We start from the raw sequence: 14,843 nt of genomic DNA, 5'->3' as shown, positions 1-14,843 counted from the left end.
GGACATTTGTGTTGTTTCCACTTTTGGCTGTTATGAAAGATGATTCTGTTATTTGTATACAAGTTTGGTAAGAATATATATGTCCTCAGTTCTCTTGGGAATATACCTAGGAATGGAATTGCCAGGACTTGTGTGACTCTGTTGAGCTTTTTGAGGAACTGCCAAACTTTTTCACAGCAGCTGCATCATCTTATGTTTCCACCAGCAATGCATAGGGTTTCAATTGTGGTTTTCATGTGCATTTCCTTAATGACTAATGATATTGAGAATCTTTTCATGTGCTATTGGCCATTTGTATATCCTTTTTCAGAGAAATGTTTGTTCATGTCCTTCACCCATTTTATAATTGGGTTGTCTTTTTATTGTTGAGTTCTAAGAGATCCGTATTATTCTGGAATACCAGATGCTTATCAGATACATAATTCGCAAATATCTTCTCCCATTCTGTGAGTTGTCTTTCTTGGTAGTATCTTTTAACGCACAAAGTTTTTGATTCTGATAAGCTCCAATTTGTCTATTTTTATTGTTGTTGCCTTTTTTTTTTTTTTTTTGTGGTATGCGGGCCTCTTACTGTTGTGACCTCTCCCGTTGTGGAGCACAGGCTCCGGACGCACAGGCTCAGCGGCCATGGCTCACGGGCCTAGCCGCTCCGCGGCATGTAGGATCTTCCTAGACCAGGGCACGAACCCGTGTCCCCTGCATCGGCAGGCGGACTCTCAACCACTGCGCCACCAGGGAAGCTTTGGTGTTGCTTTTGCTTTGGTGTCATATTTAAGAAGCCATTACCTAATCCAAAGCTTAAAGATTTACACCCAGATCTCCTTCTAAGAGTTGTATAGTTTTATCTGTTACATTTGGTTTTTGACCTATTTTAGGCTTATTTTCATATGTGGTCCAAATTCTTTGTGTTGCATGTGGAAATCTAGTTAATCCCAGAACCATGTGTTGAAAAGACTGGTTTTTCTTCTTGGCATTCTTCTCAAAAATCAATTGACCATAGATACGTAGATTTATTTCCATACTCTCTATTCTGTTGTATTGACCTATATGTCTGTTCTTATGCCAGCACCACAGTGTTTTGATCAATGTAGCTTAGTAGTAAGTTTTGAAAACAGAAAGTGTGAGTCCTCCAAATTTGTTCTTGTTTTACGAGATTGTTTTGGCTGTTCTGGGTCCCTTGCATATCCATATAAATTTTAGGTTCAGATTGTCCATTTTTCCAAAAGAAGCTGTTGAAATTTTTATAGGGTTTACTCTGAATCTATAAAGCAAATTGGGAAATATTGCCATCTTAACAATATTGTCTTCCAGTCCATGAACAGAGGACATCTTTCTGTTTATCTGAGTCCTCTTTAATTTCTTTAACAACGTTTTATAGTTGTCAGTGTACAAGTCTTATACTCTCTGTTAAATTTATTTCTAAGTATGTTGTTTTTAATGCTGTTGTAAATTTTTTTATAATTGCATTTTTTATTGTTCATTGCTAGTGTAAGGTGAATGTCACATTGATTTTTGTATACTTACCTTGTATCCTGTGACTTTGCTGAACTTGTTTATTAACTCTGATAGTTTTTTTGTGTGTGGATTCTTTAGGATTTTCTGTATATAAGCTCATATCATCTACAAATATAGTTTTATTTCTTCCTTTCTTTCTGGATGCTATTTCTTTCTTTTTCTTACCTAATAGCCCTGACTAGACTTTCCAGTACATCTTTGTCTTGTTCTTAGGGAGAAAGCTTTCAGTCATTCAACATTAAGTATGATGTTAGCCATGAGTTATTTGCAGATGCCCTGTATCAGGTTAAGGAATTACCCTTCTGTTCTTAGTTTATTTAGTGTTGTTTTGTTCATGAAAGGATGTTGGATTTTGTCAAATGCTTTTTCTGCATCTACTGAGATGATCTTTTTTTTCTTATATTCTATTAATATGACATATTACATTGATTGAGCCTACCTTGCATTCCTGGGATAAATCTCACTTGGTTTTGGTGTGTCATTCTTTTAATATGCTGCTGGATGTGGTATGCTAGTATTTTGTTGAGAATTTTTGTATCAATGTTTGTAAAGGATTTGGTCTGTAGTTTTCTTTTCTTGTGATGTCCTTGTCTGGCTTTGGTATCACAGTAATACTGGAATCAAAGAATAATTAGAAAATGTTCCCCTTCTATTTTTTTTATTTTTTTTTGAGAGCTTGAGAAGGATTGAAATTAATTCTCCTTTATAAATGTAATAGAACTGACCCGTGAAGCCATCTGGTTTTGGGCTTTTCTGTGATAGAAGGTTTTCGATTACTGACTCAGTCTCTTTACTTGTTATAGCACTATTTAGATTTTTCTATTTCTTCTTGAGTCAGTTTTCGTAGTTTGTGTCTTTCGGGGAATTTGACCATTTCATCTAGATTATCTAATGTTTCAGCATGTAATTTCTGATAATATTTCCTCATAATTTTTTATTTCTGCAAGGTTGGTAGTAATATCTCCACTTCCTTTCCTGATATTGGTCATGTAAGTTTCTCTCTCTTGGTTTGTCTACCTGAAAGTTTGTTAATTTTATTGATCTCTTCAGAGAGCCAACTTTTGGTTTCTTCTATTTCCTCTTTTGTTTTCCCATCTCTATTTCACTTTTCTCTGGTCTAATCATGATTATTTCCTTTCTCTGCTCACTTTGGAATTGGTTCTTCTTTTTGCTAGTTCCTTCTGGTGGAAGTTTAGGTTATTGATTTGAGATCTTTCTCCTGCATATGGGCTATATGTTCTTGTTTCTTTGCATGCCTCATAATTTTCTGTTGAAACCTGGACACTTTGAATATTATAATATGGCAGCTTTGGAAATCATGTTCTACCCCCTCCCCAAGGTTTTTGTTGCTACCTTTTTTGTTGTTTTGCTACCTTGGTTGGGGGGAGGGGGTTATTGTTGTTTGTTTGTTTGTTTTGTCCTTTTAGCTGAGTGGTCAGCTAATGATTAGACAGATACTACTTAAACTCCTGGAACCAAAAATATCTCCCAGTCTTTGCAGAGGGGCTCTGACTATGTATTAGGCATGACTTCAGACTCAACCAGGCAGTTTGCAACTCTGCCTTAGCGATCACTGCTGCTTTCTTAAAGCCTCAGAGTCAACCCAGAGGCATCTCACATCTTTCCTGAGCATATGCACAGCCCTGGGCATGTGCATGGCTATCTAAGTTCCCAGGAGAAGGTCTGGGTTTTTCAAACCCTTAATCCTCAAAGCATCTCATTCTCCAGCCTTTCCTTCTGAGCTTTTTGTTTAGTCTGCTGTTTTTGCTGACTGATATCCATTGCCTGATACAGCAACAACTGAAAAATTTGCCTTTAAGTATTTTCCACAAATGTCTTCAGGTAACAGCTTTAGCACTAGATGGGTTCCCAGTTTGGCAAGATAAGGACAAGCCTTTTGGGCCAATGTTTCCAGGGAGCCACCTATACACGAGACAAGACAAAGCAAATAATTAAAATATATTCTGCTCCTCGTGGTACTATTACTGGGACTGTGTGCTGTTATTTTCAAAGCTACAGCTGAACTGGAGAACAGTGGCTGGAACTCTAGGGTAAGTTAAAATGCCCCAAAGCTCAATGTTCTTACCAAGATTCAGCTGATTTTTTTTTTTTTTGATTAAGTACTTTGTAGGCTGCTGCAAACTTTTAGTTAGTTTCCAGAGTTCCAAAAAAGTTGATTTTGACCATTTTTGCCTGTTTTTCCATTGTTTTTATGCCTAGGGGGACTCTTCGAATTTCTTATTCCACCATTTTTGCTGATATTACTAGTATTTTCTTTTTCAATTAGGATATTGCTCTAACGGTTAACTTAAATTTAAGAGATTGCAGCAGGGTTAATTTTATACATAAGGGAAATATTAGGGGGTTTGGTGTGTGACTGAAAACTATCAAACCTGTGCCTGAAATGGGATATATGTATGATATTATGTGCAGTCCTCTAAATGCTTCCTAAAACTTAGAATTAATTTTGGTCTTTGTGCAAATGTACAACAGTCAAAAGTCAGAGAGAAGCAAATATAACACAGAAAAGAATAAAATAAAAATGGGGGGGAAAATGGAAACCAAGCATTAAAAATGTAAATGAAAGCATTCTTTAAATTTCTAATTCAGTGCCTATTGGAGGATATAATGATAGGAAAAGACAAGCTTAGAAAAATTTGACTTGTTTACAGTGAGGGTGGTATAAGGAGATAGAGACGAAGCCCAGTGCTTGAGTGTAAGCTAAGCCCGAATAAGTGAACCCAAATAGCACCACAACAGTGAACATCAAGTTAGTAACCTTCTTCGTATCATTGGCGTGGTGCTAGTGCCTTTTTTTTTTTAATTTAAAACTGAAATTTGAGACTTCTTTACATCTTTACACATACTTAAGGGCATGCATTTTAAAATTGTATTCTGTCATTTTAAAACCAAATTATATTGGTTCTTTTTGTTTGTTGTTGTTTGTGTGTGTGTGTGTGTTGTTTCGTTTTCATAGCAAGGAGCTGTACCTCCAACCAGTTCAGTTCCTCCTGTTGCCGGGGCCCCATCTGTCGGACAGCCTGGAGCAGGATTTGCAATGGTGAGTGATGACCGGTGCTAAAAATTGTAATGAATACTTCGACGGCCTTCACCAAATCCCATATTAACTATAGAATATAATTCTCCCCAAAATGCAGTGAAGTAAAATGTAAAAAGTTAAGTCCTCTGCTTTAGACATTAAGTAGTCTACAGAGGGCATGACTGAGTCACTTATAAGACACTTAAATTCTGCCATCAAAATAATTTTTATAGTACACTGTTATGTCATTTTTGAAGTACTATTTACCAAACATATTTTTAGCTCAATCATCAAAATCCACTTTTAATCACTATACTAGGACTTTTCACTTACCACGTTCATCACTAGCAAATTTTAGAGCCATTTTCCGTAAAGAAACAAGTTTTCATCTCTTCAAGAACTATGCTTCCAAAAGATGGATAAACAACAGCAAAGCCTGGGTGGGGTGAGGATGCTTTGCGGCCAGCCAGGCTCCTACTGCCCCTCAGTGATTCTCTGCCATCTGGCAGCCTCCCAGCACCCATCGTTCAAAATTACAAATTATACTTTCTCACAGACCTGGATTCCTCGGGATATGGGGATATATGTATACGTATAGCTGATTCACTTTGTTATACAGCAGAAACTAACACAGCATTGTAAAGCAATTATACTCCAATAAAGATGTTTTAAAAAAAAAAGGGAAAGAAAAATTCTCAGGAAGATATTAAAGACGTAAAGGTCAGGGCATTGCCAGAGTAGATTCCACTCACGCTATGAACTGCTCTGCTTTTCAGCCTCCTGCTGGGACAGGCATGCCCGTGATGCCTCAGCAGCCTGTCATGTTTGCACAGCCCATGAGGAGGCCACCCTTTGGAGCCACAGCTGTACCTGGCACACAGGTCCGTTTTTAAATGTCCCACAAAAGAATGACATGACTTTATAAATGGAAAACTGTCATGTGACAAACTGTTTAAAAATGTTTTTACCTGATACAGTCTTCATACCTGTTGCTTCAGAAGTAAAGGGAACATGGAAGAGAGATGAGCCATAGTGTGACATTTGGAGGAAAATGATGGAAATAACTACCTGTCCTAAAGTCCCTCCATTCCTCTCCTACTTAATTCAGGATGGTTCCTGAGAACTACCAGGTGTTTAAAGTATCCAGGCATTTAGTCCAGAAAAAATGAGCAGCTCTGATCCATACTCTTATTATGTGTTCCCAAAGTTAGCCAAACGGAAAGTTAGCGACACAGTCCTCCAGATTGCCAAGTTTGCCCAAGACTAGTAACACGAACTGCAGTGAGCTTGCCAAACTGCAAAGCCTGAGGGAGCAGTTCCCACAAGGCTGCCTTCACATCAGACCCTTCAGGTCCCAGGGGCCACCCTCACTTCCAACCAGCTGCCTACAGATTTGAGTGTTCCCAAGACCATCCTCAGATTAGACAGTTTTCTAGAATGACTCGTAGAACTCAGGGGAGCACTAACTTTATGATGACACTTTAAGTGTAGTAAAAAGATGCAAATCAGATCCAGCCAAAAGAAGAGATGCGTAGGGCAAAGTCTGGGAGGGGCCCACACATGAGGCTTCTTTGTCCTCAGGGATGCATTACCCACGTGGCATCAACGTGTGAGGATACGCAAGCCGTACTGCCAACCCAGGAAGCTTACCTGAGCTTCAGCGTGCAGAGTTTTTATTGAGGTTTCTTTAGATAGGAATGACTGATTGAGTTCAACCACGTGGGAAATAATTCAGTCTCCAGCCCTCCTCCCTCCCTGAAGGTCAGGCTCATATCCTGTGGCCCAAAGACTTAACTCTGTAATCACGTGGCTGGTCTTTCTGGCATGGCTAACCCTCCACCCTGAGTCATCTTGTTAACATAAATTATCAGGTGTGGTTCCAGACACCCACCCTGAATAATGAAGACATTCGTATCACTCAGGACGTTTCCAAGGGTTGAGAGGTTACCTACCAGGGTCCAGGACAAAGGGCAAACCTCTCTTTAGATGAGGCCAAATGTCTTACTGCACAATGTGCTACCTCCATTTATGAAGATGCTAAAATATATGCACTTGGTTGAACTGTTTTGCTGCTAATAGTGATGTTCATATTGATGAATCACCCTTTCTTTATTACTCTTATAAATTGTCTGGCCAAAGTGAAGGTATGTGTAGAACCAAAGAGGTCACTGTGAGAAATTGATGTAGATGGAGACAGAACATGGTAACTAATAGCACCGTGCTAGCCCTATTCACATAGCTCATATATATTTTAAGGATATCAGTAAATAGTTTCATTTCTATAATGTTTTTAATTTACCACATGGGTATTTTTATTGTTTCAGCCAAGGAATCCTACTGTGAACTTTCTGAGTGTACTTTAATCCCCTTTGCTTCCTTGAATCATTTCTAAATTCATTTTCTACCTGTTCCCAAAATTTGCTTTCTTCAGCTTCTTTACTTTAACCCTCAAAGGCCATAATGACCAGGAGAGAGAATGGTGGGTGTCCAGAGAGATGAATTTACAATGTTAAGAGACTCTAGCCTTCAAGGCCATAGCCAAAGCACTGGCTTCATGAGAAATCTTCTGTTCTGCTCTCATACTAATGAACGCTGCCTAAAGTTGTTTGGGGGGAGTGGGGTGGTAGTGAGGAAGCTTTTAGGTGTAATAGTTGGTTTTAAATTTAATCTGGATATATTTAAATTCTAAGAAGGATCTCATTTATTGTGAATGTCTCCTTGATGGTTAAATATATCCATGACTATCTACCACCTTTTTGAAAAAAAGGAAAGATGTTCCTATTTTTATGAGATTTTTAAAAGTCATTGTATTTGGTGTGCTGAAAGCTTTAGAAATAAATTAATATAATTTTATTATTAAAGGTAGTTTTTCTGTGTGATACTAGTGTTACAGAGCATCAGTTTGCTTACTTAATTCAAAGAATGAAAATGAAAAATAGATGATATGATGAAAACACAGTGTTTTCAATCATTTAATTGAATTTATGGTAATTTAGGAAATGGTATGCCATACTTACACAATTTTTAGATTGTATTTCCTATATCAGAGAAGAAGCATAGCTGATTATATACTAGATAAGAAAATAAACATGAGTTGATAGCTTTAGAAAACAAAACAGTTTTTCATTACTGATATGTGGACTATGCCACTATTGCTCAGTTGGTTAGTATCACGATGTTGTCATATCACCTAATTATTAATTATAGACCAGGCCTTGAGTTTCTTATCTTCCAGACAACGTTGACCCTTACCCCGGTCTTTCTATGAAATACGATCCCAGTTTTAAAAATGGAAATTTGACTGATAGATACTACAGTCAGTCAGTAGTTCATGGGCATAGGAACAAATCCGAAACTTCTTACTTCTGGAGCTTTGTTTATGGAACCAATGAAAACATACATCCGTGCCCTACAATCCCAGGTCTCTGAGGTTTCCATCATGTTATAAGCATAGGAAATTAATTAGATTCGAAGGATACAGGTCAGTTATTGCTCTGTGTAAATTCCATGACCTTTTTCAAGGCCTTGGACCTTAACATTCCTGCAAAAGCCTGTTCCTAGAACTTATGTCTGTCACACAATGAAATAATTTAGGTATTCACTAAACAGAAACAAGGTAAGAAAATTTTTTGTTGCTTTTGCTGCAGGTTTAGTATGATTCTTCTCTATAGTCTGTAATAATGAGTCCTCTCTACAAGCTGGATAGGCAAGATTGGAATTAGCGACATTCATAACTAGGAGACTATTTGCTCATCTGAAACTAACAATGCCCCAAAACTTGACAGGTTTTCACTTAAAATACTTTACATGAAATCCTAGTATATTTAGCTGATATTTTTAAATAATTTCTTAAGGAACTTTCTGCAAGCTGTTTTCTTCCCATTTTTCCTTCAAACTCACTGTCACTCTAAGAGAAGTCATTTATATTCCTTTATTAGTTTAGTGGTACTAATAACTCAAAGAAAAATGCTTTGAATAGAGAAATTGTTTGGGTTTTTTTTTTTTTTACTGTATATTCATAATAGCTTTAATGTGACTAGTTTTTCACATCTTCCCTAACTAATATCCATATTGTTCTACCAGAGTCCTCAAATTTTACTTTGGCTAAATTTGATGTCAAAGAATTTCAAGAAAGCCAATATCCTTTGAAGTGTGTTTTATAAATCCAAAATCTAAAACAACACTGTGACTAAGTAGAACAAAGTAGATTTTGTAAACTTTTAGCCATCTAATCTTCTGCATGTTTGTTTTCTGTGGTATGTGCTCGGCCTAATGCTTATCTATCTCTCTGTTTGCTTTCTGTTTCCACTGTCTTGGGCTGGCTTTTCCCCCTTAGCTTTCTCCAAGCCCTACACCTGCCACTCAGAGTCCCAAGAAACCTCCAGCAAAGGACCCATTAGCGGATCTTAACATCAAGGATTTCTTGTAAACAATTTAAGGTATCTAATATTGAGCTTTTCCTGTGGGCTTGTAATAATGACCTATGCTATGCTTAGCTATTTTATTAGGTATAATATTTGTACTTCTGTGTTTTAAATACCTGTATATAATAATAATAATTTGAATGTTTATGCTTGTTAAATCAATATTGAAAGCTATCTTTATCAATGATTTTTTTAATCTTAATCTATAAAACTAAGAGGGAGAGAAACCTCCAAATTGTCCTTACACTGGAAAGCACAAAGATTATCACTGATAAAGCACAAAGTTGCCCAAGCTACTACATAAATTAGAAAATTACCACTTCATTCCATGATGACTGGAATTTATGGAAAGGTAACATTTATAATACTTCATTTAGAAATTGTCTAAGAATATATTTGGCTACAATAATTATAATTTTATTTTGCTTATTCTCCTTTATTCTCTTCAAATAAAGCTTAGATTATTATTTTGTATTTCTGCATTCAAGCAAAATTTTAAATTTCTAACATTCTAGTTTTAAATTTCTAATGTAGTTTATGAAATTACATTATGACTAATAGTGGACTTACAGAAGAAAACTGATGAAGGAAAAGGGTTTACTACTAGCCCCAGCACCTAACACAGTGGGTAGGTTCTCAAGAAATACTTGCTGAATGTGGATGAACAGTATTAATGACGCTTTTCATTTACATGGTATTTTTCGTACTTGCTAGTCATTAACTCTTTGACCATCTCTGTAGAAGATCAGACCCTGCGAGATAAACTAGTCAGATACTTTTGCCTCCATTTCACAGCTAAAGAAACTGTTCCTAGGCATTAAGTGATTTACCCAAGGCCACACTGGCAGAGCAGTAAGAGTGTCGAAGCTTTTGGACCCCCATCCAGTGTTATTTTTATCCTATATCTACTACCTATATTTTTTTAAACTTTCTCAAATGCCTACTAAGATTTTTGTGGATTCCTGCCTTATGAGTTTTTTCTTCATACAAAATTAATAAACAATTTATCATTTTAAGGCCTTGGCATCTCAGCCAAGTCATTCTCCTTGTGCCCAACTTTTCTGTCCCACTTTGGTGTGGATTGGGCTGAGGTAGGCTTACGTAAGACAATGATCACTTACTTCTTAGCAGCTGAAGTTTCAGGAATGACCAAGGACACTGCAGGGGGCAGCCTTTTATCCTTCTTCTGTTCAGTAATATTGCTGTCAGTCTGTGCAGGAACTCCGATAAGGACCTGAAACAGAGATGCTTTAGACAGCCCCTGCCCTCAGAGATTCACAGTCAAAAGAGGAACAGATACAGACTATGTTTTGAAGAAGAGTTACCCCCATGGCTAAGCCTGAAGACCCCAGGAAAGTTTTCCTGGCAGAGATGATGAAGCGTGGGAGATAGCCAGGGTGACTAGTGGGGGGTGGCATAAGCGAAAGCTTTGAATTGCCAGGGATATCTCCCCTCTATTCTGCTCTGTCACTTGTGCAACTGTTTAGTGGCTCCTTGAAAACTATAACTGAAAAGGACCAAAAAAAAAAAAAGGAAGTCCCTGCCCTTCCCCCTTTTTTTCACTGCCCTTTTTTTAAGGTTAGCTGTTCTTAATTGGTACTGAATGTCTTGCTAAGGTTTCTAAGTATCCAAATTTCAAAATCTTGCCGATAGAATTTTCTTATCTAAAAATGAAGCTATACACTGAAAGTTTTTTTTTTCCTCCCTGGATGAAATTTTAAGCTTGTTTTAAAGAATTGTGAAAAGTATATAAATGTGACTTTGGTAATACGAAAACCTTTGGTGTAAAGATTTTCATTGTAACAGCGAAGTAAAATTGCAAGGAAGGTAAAATCTTTGAGGAGTACGTAGTATTGTTTTCTAATTCGAGTGCTTTTTATCTTTACAGCTGCAATTTTTGTGACTGAATAGGAAAAAAAATTACTGAGTTTGGACACTTCAAATAAGACTGATGCTCAGAGTTTCAAAGGGAGCCACCAGTACCAATCCCAATGCTTATACATAACTTCTCTTCCAAAACGTGTAGCACAGCTGTGAAAGTGAACAGTAGGAATGTGTACTACCTTAGCTGTTATCCCTACTCTCAGAATTGTAGTGTATATGGGTTCTTTGTGTGTTGTACGATGTAAACAACGAATGGATGTTTCTAATGCCTTTAGTGCTTCTCTGGACCTCACCCATGGATGGATGATGCAGCTGTTGTGTGGTGAGCCATTTGGAAAGACGTGTCTGTGTTTTTGAAGGTTTCAATGTATATATAACTTTTGGACAAATCTAAACTCTCCCCGTAAATTCTCTTTTCTTCTGTATGTACGTTACAAACATAGTGTGATGATATCAGGTAGTAAGGAAAACACTCTTAAATATACAGAACTTTTTTCGGTGTGGAGTACACTTTTCCAATCACAGGAACTTCAGCTGTTGTGGGAAATGTTTATTTTTGTGGCACTGTATATGTTAAGAACTTTTATTTTAAAAAAATGTAAAGGTTAATGTCCATAACAAATATTTCTCCTCGAAGCTACCTTATCAAGAATGAAATTCATATGGGAAGAATTCCCTATTCAATCACTGCTATATTAAAATATATATTTTAATTATATTTGACAGGTTTTGCATCTAAATTGACCTATTTGTTCATTTTTGCTTCAATGCACTGAAAAGTGAAGGGTCCATTTCCATCACGTCTGTGAAAATGCAATTAGAAATGTGCTATTCAAGTGATTATAAAGGCACTCCAAGGTATAACTGTAATTTAAAGATTACTGCAAATATTTTTATTTTCTTGTGGGTTTTATGTACATCTGTTAATTTAGTATTTCTTTATGTGTTCTGTAGCGTAGTGTTCTTCCATCCCTCAATTGAACTCAAAGTAGGTTTTGTTGTACCATTGTGATTAAAATTTAAACTAAATCAGAGAATTGTATCCTTTACTGTACATATTGTATTCTTTAATTTTTAAGTTGTTGTCATATTGTCTGTGCTGATGGCTTGGCTTAAGATTTCGATGCATAAATGAGGTCACTGTTGATCAGTGTTGCTAGTGGCTTGGCAGTTTTTCGTTAAAGCATATTGGGTTGGAAAGGTGTTTGCCTTTTTTTCAAATTATTCAATAGATGTATGGTACCATTTAAAAGTGGTTGTATCTGAATTTACTGTGGGGATAACATACACTGTAATGGGGAAAAATTACCTAAAACCAATCTCAAAACGGCTTTTCTTTGTATTTCAGTTGAAAAACCCAGTGCATGTATGCCCTCTGAGATGCAATAAACACCTTGAACAAAGAAAATGCAAACATAATCTTTCTCTCTTTGATTATTTCTTAGGGGGAAAAGTCTGTTTCAGATGACGCACTTATCATATACAAAATATTGCAAATGCTAAAACATTTAGGATGAGAAATGTGGTCTGTGCCAACATAGTTTTGATTATTTTCCAATAAAGTAAAGACAAGGATAAAAAGAACAATTTTAATCAGCTGACATTAAACTTGGGACTGCGTGGCTACTGCCAAATACACTGAAATTCCATATTCCAAAAAAGAAAAGGATGAGCTTTCTTTTGAAATATGCAGTTAAATTCTTATAATAGTTTTGCAGGAATTCTCTGTGGAAGTTGAAGGATTGTATGATTTTAAGTAATCGTTTGCAGTACTCACACACTTGCATGCACAGATACTCGGACACAAAGTCTAGATTAGCCAATTTTAGTAAAATTGGATGATGCCTGTAACTAGATTGTTACAGTGTCTCAAAAAGTAGTCCAATCTCAAATAGAAGTATTCCTCAAATAGAAGCACATTTCTATTTCTAAAATTGTCTTTCCCTTAGTTACCTAGGATTTGTATCTTGAGAACTAACTTTCAGAAACTAGTATCTGATTATGTAATGTTTTTATAGATTACATTTTGATCATATGTTACTTTGCAGGCATATTGTAATAAAAATGTGTTTCAGATTGTAAATAATTTTAAGCTTAATATAGCATTTTTAATATGCTTTTTTCCCTTCATTGAATGACCCATGTGGTATAAATTCTTAATAGATGAAGCTACAACAGCAGTATTTTTAAATTGGATGCTGGAACCTTGCTGTGGTGAGATTCTTGATGTCCTTGGGTGGGGAATTGTCTTACAGATGAGATGCCGGCTCAGGTCCTCTGCTCAAACGATTTATCTCTCTGGAGAACTTTCAACACAGGTGCATTTTACCTGCGGTGTTCTTTACTGCCTCTCCTGGGCTCTGCGTGCATACACACGCGAGCACACCCTTCAGGGTGTGACCACACCACTGCTCACACAAGTGGTCACTTTGCTGGCCAACACAGGGCCCTCTGCCTTAATTCCCTCCCCCAACCCCACGAGTAGAGCTAAATCCTACTCGTCCATCATGGCTCCCCACCCTCTTCTCAGAGCCCAACTTTCATCGGCCTTTATGGCACTTAACATACTGTGTTATAATCAGCTGGGAAGGTGGCTTCTGCCCTGGCCATTTGGGTGGCTCAAAGGCAGGAAACGTCTCCTCTTGTTCAGACCCTCAGCAGCTAGCACTTCAGTAGGTATGTGTCTGAAGGATGAACACAGTACATTAGTTCTTTTTTTTTTTTTAATTTTTATTGGAGTACAGTTGATTTACAATGTTGCATTAGTTTCTGCTGTACAGCAAAGTGAATCAGTTGTACATACACATATATCCACTCTTTTTAAGATTCTTCTCCCGTATAGGCCATTACAGAGTATTGAGCAGAGTGCCCTGTGCTATACAGTAGGTCCTTATTAATTAATCTATTTTATATATAGTACTATGTATATGTCTTAGAGGTCTTTTCACTTACTTGGATACTGCTGGGCTGTTGTATTTCTGATGACTAAAGAATAACTCTCATATAGTGCAGTTATCGTCAGATGTTACTAGAGTTTGAATAGCTCTCCCGACTCATTGCAGTGGAAGCATTAACACCAATTGAAAACCCATCTTGAGTTGAAGGTTTGAATTACTTTATGGTGTAATGATTACAACAAGTGGTTCTCTCAGTACTAAAGTGTCTCCTTTGTTCTCTGTCTTTCATGTTATTTGTTGTGCTTTTTAAAACAAGAATAAAGACCAAAGACTTCTGGGGAGAAGTCATGGGGTTCAGAAGAGGAAGAAAGGAGTGGACGTGAAAAAAATACATGAGAACTTGGTTCACAGAAAGATAAAACGTGCAAAGCCCTCTGTCTACCTCTTAAATAGACACATCTTTAACAATAGATCTCCAAATTTTTCAAGGTGGAAAAAGGGCATGGTCTCGTAGCAGTAATGACAGTGTTTCTTGTGTGGAAGTAGTTGATGAAACTCAAAATGTGTGTTGTCTTAGTTGAAAAGTCACGTTGGTCTATACTTTTGAGGCAACAGGCTTTGTGGTAGTTTGTTATTCATCCTCTTGGACTGTAAGAAAACTTCTGTTTCTCATAGCCTTGCTGACACCACATTTCACTACTGGATACATCATTCGGGTCTCCTGTATGAGTGGAAATGTATGAGGGAGCAAGGTTTCGTGGCTTAGTGATACGGTCATTAACCTTAGCTAAACTGTCAGAGCCGCAGCACTAAATCATCCAAGTTCATTTCCACTTACGACATGCCTCGTCAAACAATTCTGAAAGAGGAATCCATGCTATAATTGATTCCGTAATTAGGTATTCTGTATCTGGTCGCAGAACAGAGGTTTTCAAACTCTTTGTCTCAGAACTGAATTTGAACTTTTTTTTCGCCGCACATCATGTGGGATCTTAGTTCCCCAATCAGGGATCAAACCTGGGCCTCCAGCAGTGGAAACGCGGAGTCCTAACCAATGGACTGCCAGGGAATTCCCTGAAATTT

At 37.1% G+C, this 14,843-nt stretch overlaps 1 protein-coding gene across 1 annotated transcript in view; it reads left to right on the top strand.

Annotated features, from left to right (window-relative positions):
- The window catches only part of SNAP91 (synaptosome associated protein 91), a 158,640-nt gene extending 146,364 nt beyond the window's left edge, over positions 1–12,276 (top strand). Inside the window, exons 25-28 of the mRNA XM_033867520.2 lie at positions 4,493–4,576; positions 5,332–5,436; positions 8,892–8,994; positions 10,868–12,276. Coding sequence (XP_033723411.1) covers positions 4,493–4,576; positions 5,332–5,436; positions 8,892–8,984 — 282 coding nt within the window. The 3' untranslated portion in view covers positions 8,985–8,994; positions 10,868–12,276. The remainder of the gene's footprint in view (positions 1–4,492; positions 4,577–5,331; positions 5,437–8,891; positions 8,995–10,867) is intronic.
- The last annotated feature ends 2,567 nt before the right edge of the window (positions 12,277–14,843 follow it).

Source organism: Tursiops truncatus, chromosome 12 (genome assembly GCF_011762595.2).
Source record: "Tursiops truncatus isolate mTurTru1 chromosome 12, mTurTru1.mat.Y, whole genome shotgun sequence".
Classification (NCBI taxonomy): Eukaryota; Metazoa; Chordata; class Mammalia; order Artiodactyla; family Delphinidae; genus Tursiops; species Tursiops truncatus.
The sequence above is the reverse complement of the archived record's forward strand: the minus strand, read 5'-3'. Positions and strand labels throughout refer to the sequence as shown.